Genomic DNA, 17,707 nt, shown 5'->3' on the forward strand with positions numbered 1-17,707 from the left:
CAAGCTATAGCCCATTTAACCTCTAGGAAGCTCAAAGCAATCAGAAGCATTTCTTGGGGTATTTGTATTCCTCAACCACTAGTCCCATCATGAAGTAACCCATCTTTATCACTGGCACAACTTATTTTATTAGATGTGTGCATCACTCATGGTCTTTGTATTTCTGAGTCTGGTGGTATTTATAGTATGCATACATTCAACGTGTGGGGCTTCTGCCATTTCTTTCTCACTAAGCTGTTGCTCAGTCCAGCAGGAAGTGATAATCACTCAAATTAATTACTACCACGAGTTGGAACTGTGGCTTTGCATAGTTGTTATAAGGTCAGCAGCAAATCACTACTGTGCTTCACAAAAATATTCATACCTCATGAACTGTTTCACAATCTGTCACATTGCAGCCACAAACTTAAATGTATTTTAGTTTCTGACTCTATGCTAACAAAGTTGGGTTTAATTGCAAAATGGTGGCAAATAATAAATGCTACAACAGGCTGTCAGGATCATTGTAGATAAAAGGAAAACTTAATGTAACAATGGAGAGTAAATTTAAGTCAAATAACTCCAGATGTTGTGATTAATTTCACATATGTAAAAAAAACAAACATCCAGAGCTATCCTCTGATGTCAAAAAGTTCAGCTTTTGTGAGAAAAAAAATACTTTTCAACGAATAAAGGTATTAATTTATAATGTTCAAACTAAAATGTTCTCTGATATTGTAAAGTCAGAAATTTACATAAAAAAATACTATGTAAAATATTATAGATTCAAGTAGTAAATTTCACATATGTGCATCAAGAGATTTAAAACGTGTAAGAATACAATATAAAGGATATAAAAGAATATAAAATAAAGGATTCATGTTTGTAAAGCATTTCTTTTTTTATTGCCCTTCCACTCCTTGCACAGTTGCATAATTAAATACGGATGAAACACAATAAAGTTTGTCGCTGTAAGACAACAAAAGTTTAAACAGTTCATGTGTTATAAATGCTGCTGCAAATATTATTGTAAATAGAAGTGATACACTACCATCCAATTATCACTCTACATTGCCCAATCAAAACATGGGGGATTAGGCTCACATAATGAGCCAGTATGTATTGGATGTTTATAAGAAACACTCTTTGTTCATAAAGTAACATAATGATAAAAGGCTCATATTGAAAATCAATCTAAGTGCACCTGGAAGAAAAAAATAGAAGAAAAGTATGCATTACAAAAGTAAAGATTACTTCACAGCAAAAAAAAAAAAAAGACAGGCATGACTGATGATTCAATTTATTTGGTCTGAATCACAGCCTATTGAATACACTGACAGCTTTTATGTTTTCACATCAACTAGTTTTATATTCAAAGATTTTTTATTTCCAGAGACTTCCAAGGTCAGCCTGTAATTCAACAAGGCATCTGCTTCTGGGGCTGATCAAAAAGATTGAGAGAATGTGTTAAGTTATTCGGAGAGTGACCCCCTTGTTTAATGAACAACTGTCACTGCAGTCTGAGGATATGGTGACATATTATTACTTATTTAGTTCTTTATTTCCTAACGTGTTTTTGCAGTCAAAATGTTTTCAAAACAAAAATGTTTAGGTTCATCTCATTTTATTTTTGCATGGTTTGACACAGGTTGATGCTCATTTAAATGCTTTTAACTCTGGGTCCCAAATATTCTGCACCTGATGACCATCATGTCTGGCTCAAGTGTTCCTGTGACAAAACGTAATGTTTATGCTGAATTCCTTTTTAATTAAAAGCTGCATATTGTGAATATATAAGTATACATCCCAAAGTGTATTTTGCCCTTTGTTTGTGATTTTGTGTAAAGATATTTTCCCCATTAGAGATTTATTTTGTTTCTGCCTTCACCTCAGAACATTTCCAACAACAGGAAATGGGCAAAAAGATGTTAAATGCAGCCCATCATGGGACGGTCCAAATACATTAAAGAATGGATGAGAAACAAATTCATCAATCTGGAAAAGGTTGCAAACTCCTTTCTTGAAAGTTTCAGAAGACCACACTGAGAACTTTTATTGAACAAGCAGCCAAAAACAAACTGCAAGGTAAACACTTTCCACTGCACTGTAGAACAAACTTTTTTAAATAAGACCTCTATCTGAGTCCTTAGCTGTATCTCATTTACTCATTTGCTACAACTTCACTCTAGTTATTTAACTTCTTCTCTTTGATATGATAATGCTTAGTCCTCTGGCACCAATTTAGACTCAACGTTCAATAAAACTGAAGAAACTCTGCGCTCTCGGTAACAAGAAAGGTTGTTAATTGTTGGGCCTGTAAGGTAAAATTCATGAGCATGTTGTTAAATTGCATCTGCTGTAGTTTGCAAGTGACAATTGCTGCGGATAGCAATGCGATATGACAAGTCTGAACACAGAATGGGCTTTTGCCACTTGAATGACAGAGAAGTAAAATCCTGCAGTTGTATTACTAACAGTTTGTTGTAATAGCAACAAATTGTCAATTTAATAAAATATGACAACTACCTTGGTCATATAAACCCAACATCTTCCAAAACAATAGTTTTAATTATCAAACATGTAAATGTTTGATCATTTCTCTTAGAGCCAACTGAAAAAGTGGAAATTCTTTCTCACATCATTGTAGTGTCAGTGAGTAATGCCTGAGTTCTTTGTAGATGAGTCAACATTTATTCTTTGGCTTCCGTCAACAGTCCAAAAATATAGTTCTTAGAAAAATGGATGGATGGACAGACAGATGGAAGGGAAGCATTTCTTATGTTCTCCACAACTTCCCTTTTGTTCTCATGTCCTTTATGATTTCTTGATCTAAAAGCTCCAGAATAATGAAAGTAAAATAGTCTCATAAAAGACAAAGATGACATGGCAGAGGGGACAAAGGGTTGTTTTTCTCAAAACAGATAAAATAATGGGAGCTGATGATGTGGAAAGCCAATTTCATTTGTTTCAGAGGGGAAGTGGTGTATGCTCTCTTCACCCTGCACTCTACTTCACCTTTGATGATGCAAACCTCTGCAACTAAAGAGCCACAGTGGATATAAAATAACTTGGAGAATGAGCAGCTATTGTTTCTTCTGTATGTGCTGTAACTACACTCAAGTCAAGCCTTTATCTGCTTCAGCAAACCTTATGTTTTCAGCTTTTGTGATCAAAATACAAATGATATTCTATCTGTTAACAAATGGCCTGTACTGGCCAGATGTGATGAAATCAAACCCAGAATATGCAGCTCTGTTCAAAGGCAAAGCATTGCAAGCAAAGGCAGATTTGTAGGCTATTAGTACAAACAGACCAAGCAAAAGGCAAAAACAAAGCCACAGCTTATATGGTCTGTGCATACAGCCTGGAGACATTCCTTGTAAGGTCTTGTTTCTCTTGTCTCACACTTGACAGGTATCTTTACTTGTGCCGCATCTCTCAGTGGTTATGCCTTCATGACATAAGACTGTAACCATAAACATGCCCTGGGCAAAGATGGGTGAAGACTGAGATGGATAAACAGCAGTTTTATGGAGCACAGCAGAGGGAGTTCACTGTTTGGGGCTAAAAACAAAACACTTTCACTGACTGTAATGGATCATTTTACAGCTACAACATACATCCTTGCCATCTGTTCAGTTAACTAGAAAACAACAGTTTAAGAACAGTTAATCGCTTCTCTGCTTTTAACAATTTAAAACTTTAGTAATGGTGCTTGAAAAAGGAGGTTGTAAAATTCAGGGACTTAGCAGGATAAAGAAACCAAGAGCTTATTGGGAAAATGTGGTCTTTGAATGAAAGCAAGACAAATCAGAGACTGATTTTAAAAATCATATTATTTTGTGCAAAATGTTTATGTTCCTTGATAATTTCCAAATATTGTAACAGTGTAGCTATACACTTCAATGTTTTTTTTTTGTTTTTGTTTTTTTGGGGGTGGGGGGTAATATGATGAGATAAAACAAAGGTGTCAGGATTTCCTGCTATGTTTCATGCTGCTCCTCTAATCTGCTCCTGCTGGTTGCTGGTCGCTGATTCCTCCCACCTGTGCTGAACTTTCTGATACTTGCTTAAACCGAGTCTTCACTGACTTGGATCAAGCAGCCTTCGAGCGGTCCACGTCCAGGTCCTCTGTTTGCAAACTTGATGTGTCTTCTGCCACCTGACCACTGACTTTCCCTGATCCTCATCTCTTTTGTGATTCTGATTCTGATTCTAGATTTGACTTTAACCTTATGTACTGAGACTCAATTTTCTCATAAATTCTGGTTCTGTTCGGCCATCTCAGCCTACCCTGTTATCTCAGCCTACCCTGTTACTGACTTGAACTCTATAACCATTGATTCTTCCAGTATTTGTCCCAAGAAACAGATCTGTGTATGTTTATCAACCTAACCAGCAAGCAGAATTTCTCCTCCACGACTCCATAGTTTCAGGTTTCCAGCATATAAATTTATCTCTTCAATATGCTCCTGTGGGTGAAACAATCGGCAGTAAAAACTCAAACTGTTTTCCTCTGCAGTTGAATCTTCAAGGATCCTGGTTCCCTATAAAAGATGTTCCTAGATAACCACCTCAGACAGGTAATCCACATCCTGTCTTGGCAACATGTTCTGTTTTTTTTTTTTCATTTGCGCAACTTCACATTCTGTTTGATGTACAGAGTATGACCAGAAAGCAAATCCAAGAAATAAGCTGTTAATTTTCCTAATTATGAAGAAAAAATATTTAATTGTTCCTTTTAGTGGTCTGAGTTTTGGGTCCAGTTTGTACTTGAATCATTACAAAATCAGAAAATAATTATGAAGTGGAAGGAAATAAACAGTTTTCAAAAATTACAAAAAAAAATATAAAAATTAGAAAAATAATAGGAAAAAAAACAGATATTCTTTTTGTAGGATGTAAGATTTTGTGGAGATATTTCCACTGGAGACTGAATATTGGTGTCCAGTCTTTAATAAAAAATGGCTTAGGCTAACTCAACTTGTACGAAGAGTATCTGTGAAAATCTATTTTAATGTATTCGAGTATTCTACTATGTACTTGGAGTTAAACATTTTCCCCAGACTCAAGTCATTTTTTTTTTTCTTTATTCATATCCACTCATCAATGACTGACTATTGGGTCTCTGCCGAGAAACATAATGACCTCAACAGATGTTCAAGGATGATGCTGCCATGATCATGTGTCATTGTGAGGATGATGGTGTGGTTAGTGTTTCACCACACATAGCATCTTAGATGTAGGTGAAAAACTTCAATTTTGGTGTCACCCAACGAGCGTATCTTCAATAATTTGTCGATCCATTCATACAAATGCTGAAATTAAATTGCCCGTAGCCTAACTCTAGTTATTCAAAAACTTGCACCAAATGTATTAAGAATCAAAAGACTAAAGGAGGAGAAAGGGGAAAAAAAAACAACATTGTTTCCTATGTGGCTGTGACATCACAAAATACGGAAAATTTTAAGGGGTATTAAACATTTCTGCAAGACACCGTTTAGAAAAAGAGACTGTTTTCTGTTTCTGTTTCAATAGTTTCTATTGTTTACAAGTGCAGATCACTACAGCCTCCTCTTGAGTTGCACCTCTATTTTATGCTCCAGCAGATGACAATAATTTAAGCCTCTCGATATGCAAATGTATTTAATTGGACTGTCACAAGCAGCCTGGCATCGTCAACCTCATGGAACGACTAGAGCTGCGAAGCAGATTAAATTTTGGTGACCAATTTTGTACTTAGAATTTTCAGCAATCTTGCAAACACTTCACTTCATGTTCCACCTACAGCAGCATCTATACGTGCTGCCACAGAGGACCACCCTCATTTTCAGATCAACACTTAAGTTATTTTTTTTCTCTGCATACTCAATAACTTCCTTTTCATGCAGATCACTAAACTGCCAAGTGACTCATTTTGTTTGTACCTTCTTAAAGCCTGTATGATCATAACGGTGGAGCTGGCATTGTCTGTCCCTCAAGAGATTCTATGTCCCCATTCTGTCAGATAAGTATATTTTGTCATGGTTTATCATGTTACAAGAATATATCTTTTTCAGCCTGGAATAGGGTTTTGTGTATCCATGCGGTGTGTCCAAATGCAAGCCTAAGTTTGAGACTCTGCACAGATAAATTGCAATTCATGATCATTACATTAGTTATAATACATCCATATTCCATAAACTTGTGGCATGTGTTTTCTGAAAGAGCAAAGCCTTGTTGAACTATGAAGGTCCATATTTTAGTGAGAGTACTTTATCGAGAAATGGAAAATGAAACCTGCTCATGTAATATGAACCAGGCATATATAATGTATTCTCCTTTCAGCTAAAAAACCTTGATATGAAGCCTCCTGGATGTTGTTAGACATCCCAATTGAGTTAATTACACCTGATATTTTCTTGTCATGTCTTTGCATAATATTAACTTATTTAAAAACATCAGATCATTTCAATAAATTATATGACCTCAATCAATTTTTACAATCTAACTTTTACATTCAATAAAAATAATATGAGCACACAGAGAAATGATTTTGTTTGGAAAGTTGATAAGTGAAATTATTTGATTTGAAAGATGCAAGTGTGCATAGTGCAGGAGTCATCAACCTGCAGTGGCATGTTTGCTTTAGTCCCTTTGCCTTGGCTCTTAACTTTAAAATGTAAATGCATCATCAAAATAATTTTTTTTTAGCTTTTTACCATTTTGCGTACCCTTGTATCTTTAGGTTTTGTCTGGGTACTCCAGTTTGTCCACAAAAAAAAAAGTGTCGGGTTAACTGTGGTCTCTATAAATTCTTCTTAGGTGGGATTATGTGTGTGTTGAATAGTATGTGGGCTAAGGGTGTTTTGGCAACACACAATCAGGAATAATAATATTATGTCTGATCAATGTGAATGTTACACATTGATTTAAAAGCTAATTTTAAAATAAATCCACGAATATTACAGTGAATGTCCATTCCATGCCTTCCTGACATAAGTATCTGCAAGATGTTCTATTCATCATCGACTCTTTCATATTTTCTTAAGCAATCATTTGTACAGCCTCCCCTCCCCCTGCTCACTTAAAGGAGTCTTTGATTCACATGTATATGAACATGCTGAGAAGATATTAGAGAAGATGGCATGTAGGAGAAAGAAGATAAAACAAGGATACAGAGATGAAACCCTGAGCCAGAACAAGATAACGTTGGCCTCAAAGTTTATGCTGCTGCTCCCTCGCGTGTCAAGAGTGCATAAATCTTCAATTCTTCATGTTGACTTTAAAAATTCATGCCATTCATTTCGTTTGAAAGAATGGTGTACAAGGGAGTAATTGATTTCTGGGCTGATCATGCAACCTTGTGATTAATGGTACATAACATTTTGTGAAATGACAATCTGCCAAACTTTGTTCGGTGAAACAGAAAGCTCCAGGACCAACAACATAAAAAATTATTACATATATGTGGAAGGGGATTTATTATTGTACTCATAGCACCAACTTTGTGTTATATTTCCATCACCACCACATTTTCCATTTGGCTTTGAAGTTTATTATTCTGTGATCTCTTAGGTAATGTTTAATAATGACAGTTCGCTGCTTTTTTATTCAGTGTGACTCACAATATCTTACCCTTGTGTGAAAACAGTGCAATAAGTCTCTGAATGCAATGAAAGAATTTCAAAAAATAAATTAGGAGAAAGGTAAATCAACTGAAAGTAAAAAAAAAAAAAAAAAAAAAACTGCCCTTGTGATGATTGCCACAAATTTTTCCGCATTCCTCCACAAAAATCTAGAGCCGGACTATATGGCTGAGTTCAAGTAAATCTGACCAACGTTTTTCATAATGCTTTGCAAGGAACAATGTATTGATCTTAAATTGTCACTGCTGAATGATAAAATGAAACTTAATATGAAAAAATATCACACACTGAAGTACAAAGATGTCTCAACTGACTGACAAAAAAATAGAAAACTAGATTAATGAATGATGAGATGAGAAGAAACAAAAAAAATAATATGTAGTCAGCATACATATAACTTCCTTTGTAAAATGTATTTTTTGCTTAGATTTGATTTCACATTTCAGCACATCTTACAATTGTAGCAGATATAAAAGACTAACATTTCTGACAGATGAAAGATAAAAAAACTTCTCACAATTAATTTTTTGAGAAGTCATTATATTTCCACATGAATATAATGACTTTTGTGTTTTTTGCTTTTTTACTGTGTTTTGTTGTCCACATTTCTTCATCAGACATTATGTACTTTTGTTTACTCTGGAAAAAGTTGCAACAGATGTTCAAAGATGTAATACATACTTCATATAGGAAACACGTACAACCCCTACATGTGTGTTCATAAAGCTAACCAGAGATAATTAGTTGTCTTTTGATTTGATTTAAGTCTTTGCAAATTGTTTCATGTACATAGAGATAATAAATTTTCAGTTAAAACCTTTATGTAATATTGTTATTGAGTGTTCTGTAAATGAACCGTATGAGATTCAAAACTAAATCATTTTTTCAGTCTGTGCACCTATCAACAGATGGTTTGTAAAAGATAGAAACAGCTCTCTATTAGCTTTGATATTTTTAACATTTGTAGCTATATTTATATCCTTCTGAAATGCCAACCCTGCATGCAACATTATTTTAGGTCATTCAAGTCGCAGTATGACCACATATTTTCAGTGTAGTAGGAATCACCCAGTACAATTAAAGTAATCACACATTTAACCAAGTGTGGAGGTTATTTGTCAGTTTCTATGAAACTACAGTGTGGGTGTAAGAAACATTTTCTAGTCTTGCTATATTTATTTCTTACTAGACATAGTTTTAGCAGAGTATACTGTTTACAAAATTCACACCAAATGTTCATGTGTTATTTTCCTCTGTGAAATGTTGATCATTAGAATCCCACTTAATTTCACAGTTTCCATTAAAGTCACATAAAGCTATTCAGTCAAGACAGTTCTATAAAAATCTAAAAAATAAGACAAACAAACTAAAAAGAATTAGAAATTTTCTAAATTCATAATTCTGATTTTAATGGGCACCTGGCAGCAACCAGCAGAACTAAAAGAGTATTTGCGGTTATGATTATTTCATACAAATAGGGTCTGCAATAAAAAAAAATTTATATTAGTTACTAAGTAACACGTTACTGACATCACTGCACACGACTGATGAAAACATTTTTGTTGACTTTTTTTTTTTTTTTTACAATTTTTTTGAACTGATGGGCTTGATTAGCAAGGCTTAGATAGAAAAGGTGCAAAAAGAGAAAGAGTTATGCATGCAGAAAAAAGTTTGAGTTATGGAACCAAATCCCATTTGGAGGACCATTATCCGTCATTTAAGTCATTGCCATAAAAGATGTATAATAGATATTTTGGTGATTCAGGTATTACAAGAACTTGTTCGTGACATACACTTCTACATCCTAACACAGTAAATCAGGATCCATATTTGAAGTTTTAGAGCAGTTCTCATCGGAATGGCACCTCAACAGAGCCAATATCCTGCTCCAGAAATAAGGGCGGATCAGAGCAAAGCTTCAAAAAATCATGTGAAGACAGCATTGCTACAGTTTTGAAAAGCCAGCCTATCACATAACAACTTTGGATGAGGAGAATGTCAGCTTGAAACTAAAAATGGTATTCAAGAAAACTGAAAACAAGCTTTTTTTGCCATCTTTTAAAGGAACAAAGAAATTGCTGCAAGTCAGCATGACCGCTGTGAAACTCATCAAAAGACAAAAAAAAGTAAAAAGCATGAAAAAAGCCTAACTCATTACAAAGACTATTTCCCTCATCTGCGTGGTTCACTGAAGGAGCAGATTGCAATTCAGTACTTCATTAATAATTGAGCATGTGAACAATGGCAGAGTGATAGTTCCATTGTGTTGAAGTCAAAGAATAAGGCACTCTGAATGCCAGAAGGAAGATAGTTATTATGCTGTCTGCGCTTATCAGCTCAAAAGTCTGCTGAAAACAAATTTGCATGAATAGCAGCATCACTGAATAATACTGTGCTTGAGTCTGACTAAACAGGGATGCTGTGTTTGCAGTTAGTAACCCCCTTGTTGTCAGAGTCATCTGTTTGCTCCTGATTTCTCATAAAAAAAAATTCAAAAATAGATGTAATAAAATTTTGTTGTGCAACTAAAAATATCAGCCATTTGCAGAAACATGATGCAACACTTCGAACAGTCTGCAGTGTTACGAAAGATGAAGAATGTCACTCGTGTCTCTGAACTCAAACGATCTGGATAAAATCCGACAGGCGGAAATTATCTGAGCGCGATAGGAGAGGAGTGTGAGCACACAGGAAGGAGGGTGAAAAAAAGAAGGTTCCAGGTCGAACCGAAAGCAAAACAGCTGAAATAGGGGAAGGGAGCGGTGCTGAGGTCAACTCAGGCAAATCAAAGAACACATGGATTTAGGGCATTTGCCTGACTTGTGATTAAACCAACTTTTATACGGAATATCGCTTTGCAAACACACCACAGCCTGCTCAGTTTTAATCAAATTATCTCCAGCTTTCAACTGGGAGAATATGTTTTTAAGAAACAGAGAAAGTTAAAAAATATTTCCCTTTTAGAATCAACTGCTTGTTCTAAAAGAGAGTGGAATGCATTTATATCTACCCATATAGTCTTGAACGATAACCTTCATATCAACTAATTGCCTTCAGCATTTCTCTTATGATGATGTCATTGGCCTGGGGCCAGCTGACCGTTCCAACCCAACTATGACCTCTCGCTACATTGCTGCACTTAGGCTACAAATTACTTCACACTTCACAATCAAAAAAATCCCGCTGCACTTTTTACTTCCTATGAATGTATGTGTTTATTATGTGTAAATTTTCTTCATTTTATTTCATGAGCTTTCACTTCTGAGTCCATTTGTGCTACTTAAGTGCCTTGAAATTGCCCCTCAAGGACAAATTATTTGAATTCAATTGAGTCTACACATATCCTCAGTGCTAATAAAGCTGTTCTGTTGAAGCAATATTTTTTTAGGGAACAAACAAGATCACCAAGTACAGGGAACATAGCAGACAGGTCAGGAAAAAAGATGTCAGGGAACTTTAAAAAAGGGATAATATTTTCTGAGAAAACTTAAGTTTTGAACACCTCATTGAGTAATGTCAAATCCAGCTTCTGAAAACGGAAAGAGTATCACACAACTGTAAGCCACCAAATACACACCTGTCCACTTAAACTGACAGGTCAGGCAAAGAACAAAGGAGTTAAATGGTCCGAAATAACCCAAAAATTCTATTCAGAAATATTTTATTTATCGCAAAGGGGAATTAACTGTTGTCATAACTAGAATTATCAAAGTATCTTCAAATACTTTTTGTGGATAGTGATGCTGTTGGCAGGAAGAATCTCCAGTAGCAGTCAGTCTTTCATCGAATCCGAAGAGATTGTTGATGTACAACAATTTCACAGTATCATGTCCTAGATGGACTAATCACCTTCCAGGGTGTACCCCGCCTGTCACCCATTGACAACTGAGAATAATGACTAAAAGTCTACTTAAACAACAAATAAGAACTAACTGAGCGACTCCAACAAGCTGCCATCAGCAGCGCAACTCTTGAAACATAAGAAGCTTAACGAATCGATTTTAAAGCACATTTTGAGTACTGCTGCACTAAACCATTTTTTTTATCTTATCATTAATACCACTTTAGTTCTCCATTAACATATTGTGTGGAGCTCATTGACACTGTGTGAATGATACAGCATACTTTTTATAATTACCTTGACATGTCTCTCCCAATTACACAGTAAGATCTATTTAATCACAGCAATATTATGATGCCCTGTGCTTACCTGTAGTGAATATATATATATATATATATATATATATATATAATATATATATATATATATATATATATATATATATATATATATATATATATATATATATATATATATAATATATATATATATATATATATATGGATTCTCCAAAGACAGGAAATAATTGATTTCTTTGTGTTCAGAGGCTCATTTTAGTAAAGCAGATAAGACTCAAATTAGAGACTGTTTTTTGTTTTCAAATGCAATCGCACAAGAACAGCTCTGATTATTTAAAAAAAAGCAAGGGTTAGAATACATCTCAGTATCCTATTTTGGACCATTTCTGGCATATTTACTAACATTGTGCCTTATACTGACCAAAGCCCGGTCCTAAAACTATTGATCCCATTGTTTAGAGTTCAGGGTTAGGTTCAGAGTTAAAACTGTCTGGGTTAGGCATAAATTTAGTTACTGAAATAAATTTAAGTCAATACAAAGTCTTAATATGGGTAGAAATACAAACTTGCGTGTGTGTGTGTGGGTGTGTGTGTGTGTGTGTGTGTGTGGGTGTGTGTGTGTGTGTGGGTGTGTGTGTGTGTGTGGGTGTGTGGGTGTGTGTGTGTGTGTGTGTGTGTGTGAGGGTGATTTGGGGACTTTGAATCTTTCCAAGCATTGCTGACAGAGCATAGAGTATGCGGTTTGTGGGTCAGTGGTGAGACATTTGCTTGCTTGTCCAAGCAAAAACCACAGGGCTCTGGGGACCAGTGAAACTGAGGGATTGACACATTAACAATAAGTTTCCCTGCAAGAAAATGAAAAGCTGTCAGTGTCAATAGGCATGTTGGCGATAGAATATTAGAAGTGACTGACAATCATTTGACCTGTGCCAAATACCAACACTTAGCAAAACTCTTGCCGATTAACCTGGCAAACGCAGCACTTTGCAAGCTTTCTCTGAACAGTGACACTCCACATATCATCTAAACAAAACCAGTTCAAATCAATCAGCTGCATGGATATTGGTCTTGCATATTATCAAACTAAATAACTCAGAATATTTATATTTATAGATTTAAATGTACTTACAGCCAAAACTGCATGGAAAACGCAGCTCAAAACACCAAATGCATCATTTATCTCTTTCAAGAACATTGGATATTCAGCACTTTGACTATGAGTATTTTTGTTCCTTGAACAAAACTTCTTATTATCTCATTTCCCCTAACACAAATGTTTTGGAATCAAGATTTTTTTCCCTATGTTTACATGTTTTAGTCAAATGAAAGCTATGTTTTTGGTAGATGTGTCAGGGATATGAGTAATTTGGTGCTGAACTGTTCTTTAGAATCATCTTTCTTGTATTTTTATGTGTCCTAACATGGATTTATTACATCTACTTTTATGAATTTATCTATTATAAATTTAGATTTTTAGGAAAAATGAGTATGAATGAGTCCTGGACTCATATGAACTAATAGGCCACTCAAAGAGGAGACACAAAGAAACAAAGATTTCAATTTAGAAATGTGCTCAGAGACAAAGAAAATCATTTTGGAGACGTGTCCTGTGGTGTGTTTAAACTACAACTGAAGTTTTCAAGCACAATATCTTGTTACATTTAGAGGAAAAGCTTGCAAGCCTGAGACAACCATCCCAAATGTACAGGGTTGTAGATGCAAATAAAAATAATATTAATAATATTAATGGAAAGTCTTCTATTGCAAAGAAACAAACAAACAAAAAAAAAAAAAACACACACACACACACAAAAATGTTGTAAAAATAATTTAAAACAATACTTTTGATGAAGAATGATCAGTAATAAAGCTTTGGGTCTGTTTAAAAAATCTCCAAATAACTGACATTCATGGCCTGGGAATTTGAAGATATAAAAATATTCAGAATCATACAGACAAACAGGTTTTATCTGCTGTTTTCCAATAATAAAAATATTTCTGTCAACCAAAGGTAATATATTTTAGTAAATTCCAGTAATTCTTTCTGCCTGCAGGTAAGGCAGAAAGAGTTGGGCATGCACCACTGACAACAGGCATAACATTTATTTAAGTCAGACCGAGCATGAAAACGAGAAACTAAGACTGAATCACAGCATGAAGAGGGAGCCGAGGTACTGAGATAATTGGTTGAGCTGAACTGATTCAGAGCCCATATTTTTGTTCCATGCAGCCTTCCCTGACTTGTTTGTGCACATTATTACAGAGCTATAGTGTTTTTCTGGTTCTTTTCACCTTTCAGAGGCTTCAGCATCACCCTTGTGTACACTTGTCACTGAGGTGGAAAAATCCAGAAGAATGATTGACTGAATTTGCATAGGTGCTTGTCAACTAATAAAATTATGGATATCTTTAGTCTAGACAGAAGCTGTGAAGGGTTTCTATTGCTTGCGGTAACCACAACCTAACTGAAAACAAGCTATTCTGTCAGTTTAACATAAAGACCCAATATCTAAACTCTTGTTTTTTTTAAGCTATTTACTTTTGTTTGTTAGAGCAAACTGACTGCACATTGTCAGACATAGACATGCATAAAATAAGTGTTTAGAGCAGACAGATGCCCTTCACTCTTCCTGAAGTCCTGAGTAGGTAATTCTGAAGGTGGAGAGTTGATTTGGGGCCACAGTCAAGGTGGTGTCAGTTTTCGTCAAGTTTCAGACATAGCTCTGCCACAATTTCTGTTGTTCCAGATCAGTGACTGCCCAGCAGCCCCAGAGGAATGTTGGACAGGTTCAGAGTGATGTAAAAGAAGAACAGGGAAACTCTGTGGAATTGTGCCGACTTAGTGGGATTTTCTCTCTGAATTAATCTGAACTACCTGTTGATCGTACAGTCAATGTGTCTAAAGTTACAGAATTTTTTTAAGAATAAATGCAGTGTCTCTCAAAAGCATTCATACATTTTTTGATATGTCACATAATTACACACACCAGTGCATCTGATAATGTTGTGACAGACCAAAAACATAAAGTACCACAAGCAGTCACTGTGAGGTGAAATGAAAGTAATGCATAGTATTTCATATTTTTTACAAAGAAAACCCCCTTTATTTGGATACCTCTAAAAAGATGAGAGAGCAAACAACTGTCATCAAGCTTGTACATACAGTCTGCCTGTGTCTATTATTACTATTAATACACCTGTTGAGATTTGCCTGGAGATCCTTAAGGCTCCAAATGTTGCTGGGTCGTGTCAGTTGACCGGCCTCTGCAGCACCACAATGACATTGGGGAAGTCCCCCAAGAAAGGAAGCTGTAACTGCAATGCAAGTTTATTGGGTGTTTGGGAGGAATGGTCTAGTTTGAAAAAAAAATGCAACTATATTTGTAAAACATAAGAAAACAAAAAAAAAAAAAGCATGGATAATAATTTTTCTGCTTTGAAATCTTTTGCAGTGGTCTACAACATAAAATTATCCCAAATTCTCTGGGATTTGTGATTGTCAGGTCACAAAATTTGTGAGGTTGGAAGCAGTGTGAATATTTTTGTAAGACACAGCTCACCATAAAGTAAAAAAATGTGATTGACACACTATCTGGAATATTATACGTTTTAATAGCTTATAGCATTAGTGGGAGCTTGCAGGCTTTTTTTGTCCACCACTGACGACCGGCCCAGTGCTTCAAGCAAATTGTTACTAGTCCGGCTTTGTATCTCCATATTGGAGCATTACCCTAATGAAAATTTGTCTGACCTAATTAAAAAGGCTCAAATACTACCTGTACACAGACTTGTAATTCTACAATCTCATAAAAAAACAGATGGACTTTATCCAGCTAATTACTGGGTAACTCTGTCCATAAAATTCAGAACTGTATTAGCTCAAAAAAAGATGCAAAAGCAATATTGTTTAGGTTCTTGGGGTTGCTGGGAAATATACAAAGAGGTAGGTGAAATATTTGTGAAGTTATGATGCGATGAAACCAAGAGAGTGGAAAGAGATACCTAATTACCATAGCAAGAAAGAAAGAAGAGACTCAGTGCTAAGCAACAGGTAACCCTGGTCTGTCCCTATTAATATTTCTGGGAGGAATCTCTCCCGGTGCTTTCACTTTGGAATTCCAGGGATGTCTACATGCAAAGCCTGATCTGAGTGTGTAGCAAAATGCTTGTGTGAAGCCATGCATGCAGGTGCACGTACCATCTCCATGTGTAGCCATCAGTCTATTGAGAGCTAGAGGGTATGTACTGGTCAGCCAGCTACTCCCACCGACCTCATCATTCTCTCCCTTTCTCCCTGTGGGGTGGCTATGCCAGCAAGCCCCTCCGGCCTCAACGCACACACAATCACAGTCACATACATATATTTATATATATGCATGTGCACATTTCTAACCAATGCTAAACATGTTCTCACAAGCATGCACACATTCACATTTGCGTGCACAGTACACACTCTCTCCTCCACTTCAACCATTAATTCGTTCTTCCAGCCAGCTAAGCTTGAGGGTCTCTGTGAGTGGGCAACAGCCCCCTGCCGTGGCCCTGGCCACATTAGCGGATTGGCAGGAGAAGGGAACGACTGGGCAAGCCAGTAGCCTCCAGCAGGCGTCCCCCGCAAAAGTTGGCACCCTTTAGATGAGCTGGAATGGCCACAAAGTGAGAAGAATCTAATCCGGTTATACAAGGGTTTTTTTCCTCAATCACCAGAGGGGCTTATATGGGCAACATTACATAGGAAAAAAAAAAAGAAAATGAAAAAAAAAAAAGAGTCCTGCATGTGGTGACTCCTCAGAACTATTGGATTAAAATTAAATCAGTACACTCCAATGTAAAACAAACAAAAAGTATATGAGGTATTTCCTTCAGGTATTTCACACGACAGCTTTATGTGACTTATATCTCTGGTGTGAAAAAAGAAACAGCACTGATGCTTCTGTGTGAGCATTAACTTTTCAGTCATTGTTGACTGGCCTCTAGTGGATGCCAGTCAGGCCATGTTGCCGAGTTGATGGTGAAATGTAGCCTACCTGCATAAGGGATGGGGGCGTCTTTATCCAGGGCAACCAGTGGAGGGTCCAACAGAACAACATCAGTGTTTTCAGTTATCACTCCATGGTATGATGTCTCTATCCAGGGCTTGTGTTTGTTCACTGTGGACACAGAAAGGAAAGAATTAGCCTTAAGAAAACACAAATTAACACAGATCAATAGTTTCATTGCACTCAACTTATCTCAGCTTCATTGATCTTAGAAGGGTGTATTTTTTTGTCTCTCTTTAGAGTTCCTTCTCTGTTTTAAATGAAAATTTTGTAATATTTCAAAGTAATTGATTCCAGAATTTAAGGACATAACGTAGTATAAATACTAAAAGGCTTAATGTTTTAGGGCACTTTATCAGTCTTTGGCATGTGCGTTGTTGAACAAACACTAGCCACTTATCCACCGTCTTTCATTCAACGCAGAAACAAACATAAAGAGAACAAACAGGGAATATTTTCACTTCTATGATGTTACTATACTTGACCAGTAAAGAAGAAAGAGAAAAATCAAATAACAAATTGACTCTGTGAATGTCAGGTGAGTTGAAGAATCAGAAATGACAAAGCAAAGCTGTAATTTTGGTTCCCCTGAGATTCAGGATGAAAGCACAAAAACAATAATTACTCCCCTTTCAATGACAGAAAAAAATAAGAAGTGGGCTCTCTCTAGGTTTAAATCAAGCAGCAATTGTTACAGACCACTTCAGCTGTGCACTGGATGTCAGTAAAATCAACGCCAGTGCTAAAATATGCGGTTTCGAATAATTTAGAAGAACAAAAGTCACAAAACATCCTCCACTTTCAATGGGACAGTGAAAGTATAAAAAAACCAACTTGCCCTGCTGCACAGTACCTGCTACTGCATGTTACTCCTGAATTATGTTACTTTCGTTTAGCTTAAATATATGGACCAAGTCACTG

General features: G+C 36.0%; 1 protein-coding gene across 2 annotated transcripts in view; it reads right to left on the reverse strand.

The window, feature by feature from the left end:
* LOC129359070 (calsyntenin-2-like) overlaps nt 1–17,707 on the reverse strand; it is a 264,814-nt gene that overhangs the window by 142,073 nt on the left and 105,034 nt on the right. The window contains exon 2 of one of the 2 annotated variants that reach the window (XM_055028446.1): nt 16,775–16,897. In XM_055028446.1, coding sequence (XP_054884421.1) covers nt 16,775–16,897 — 123 coding nt within the window. Of the gene's footprint in view, nt 1–16,774; nt 16,965–17,707 lie in introns of those variants that run through there. The other variant, XM_055028445.1, reaches the window with a different exon arrangement.

The sequence above is a fragment of the Poeciliopsis prolifica genome, unplaced genomic scaffold (genome assembly GCF_027474105.1).
Source record: "Poeciliopsis prolifica strain line A6 unplaced genomic scaffold, Auburn_PproV2 SCAFFOLD004, whole genome shotgun sequence".
Classification (NCBI taxonomy): domain Eukaryota; kingdom Metazoa; phylum Chordata; class Actinopteri; order Cyprinodontiformes; family Poeciliidae; genus Poeciliopsis; species Poeciliopsis prolifica.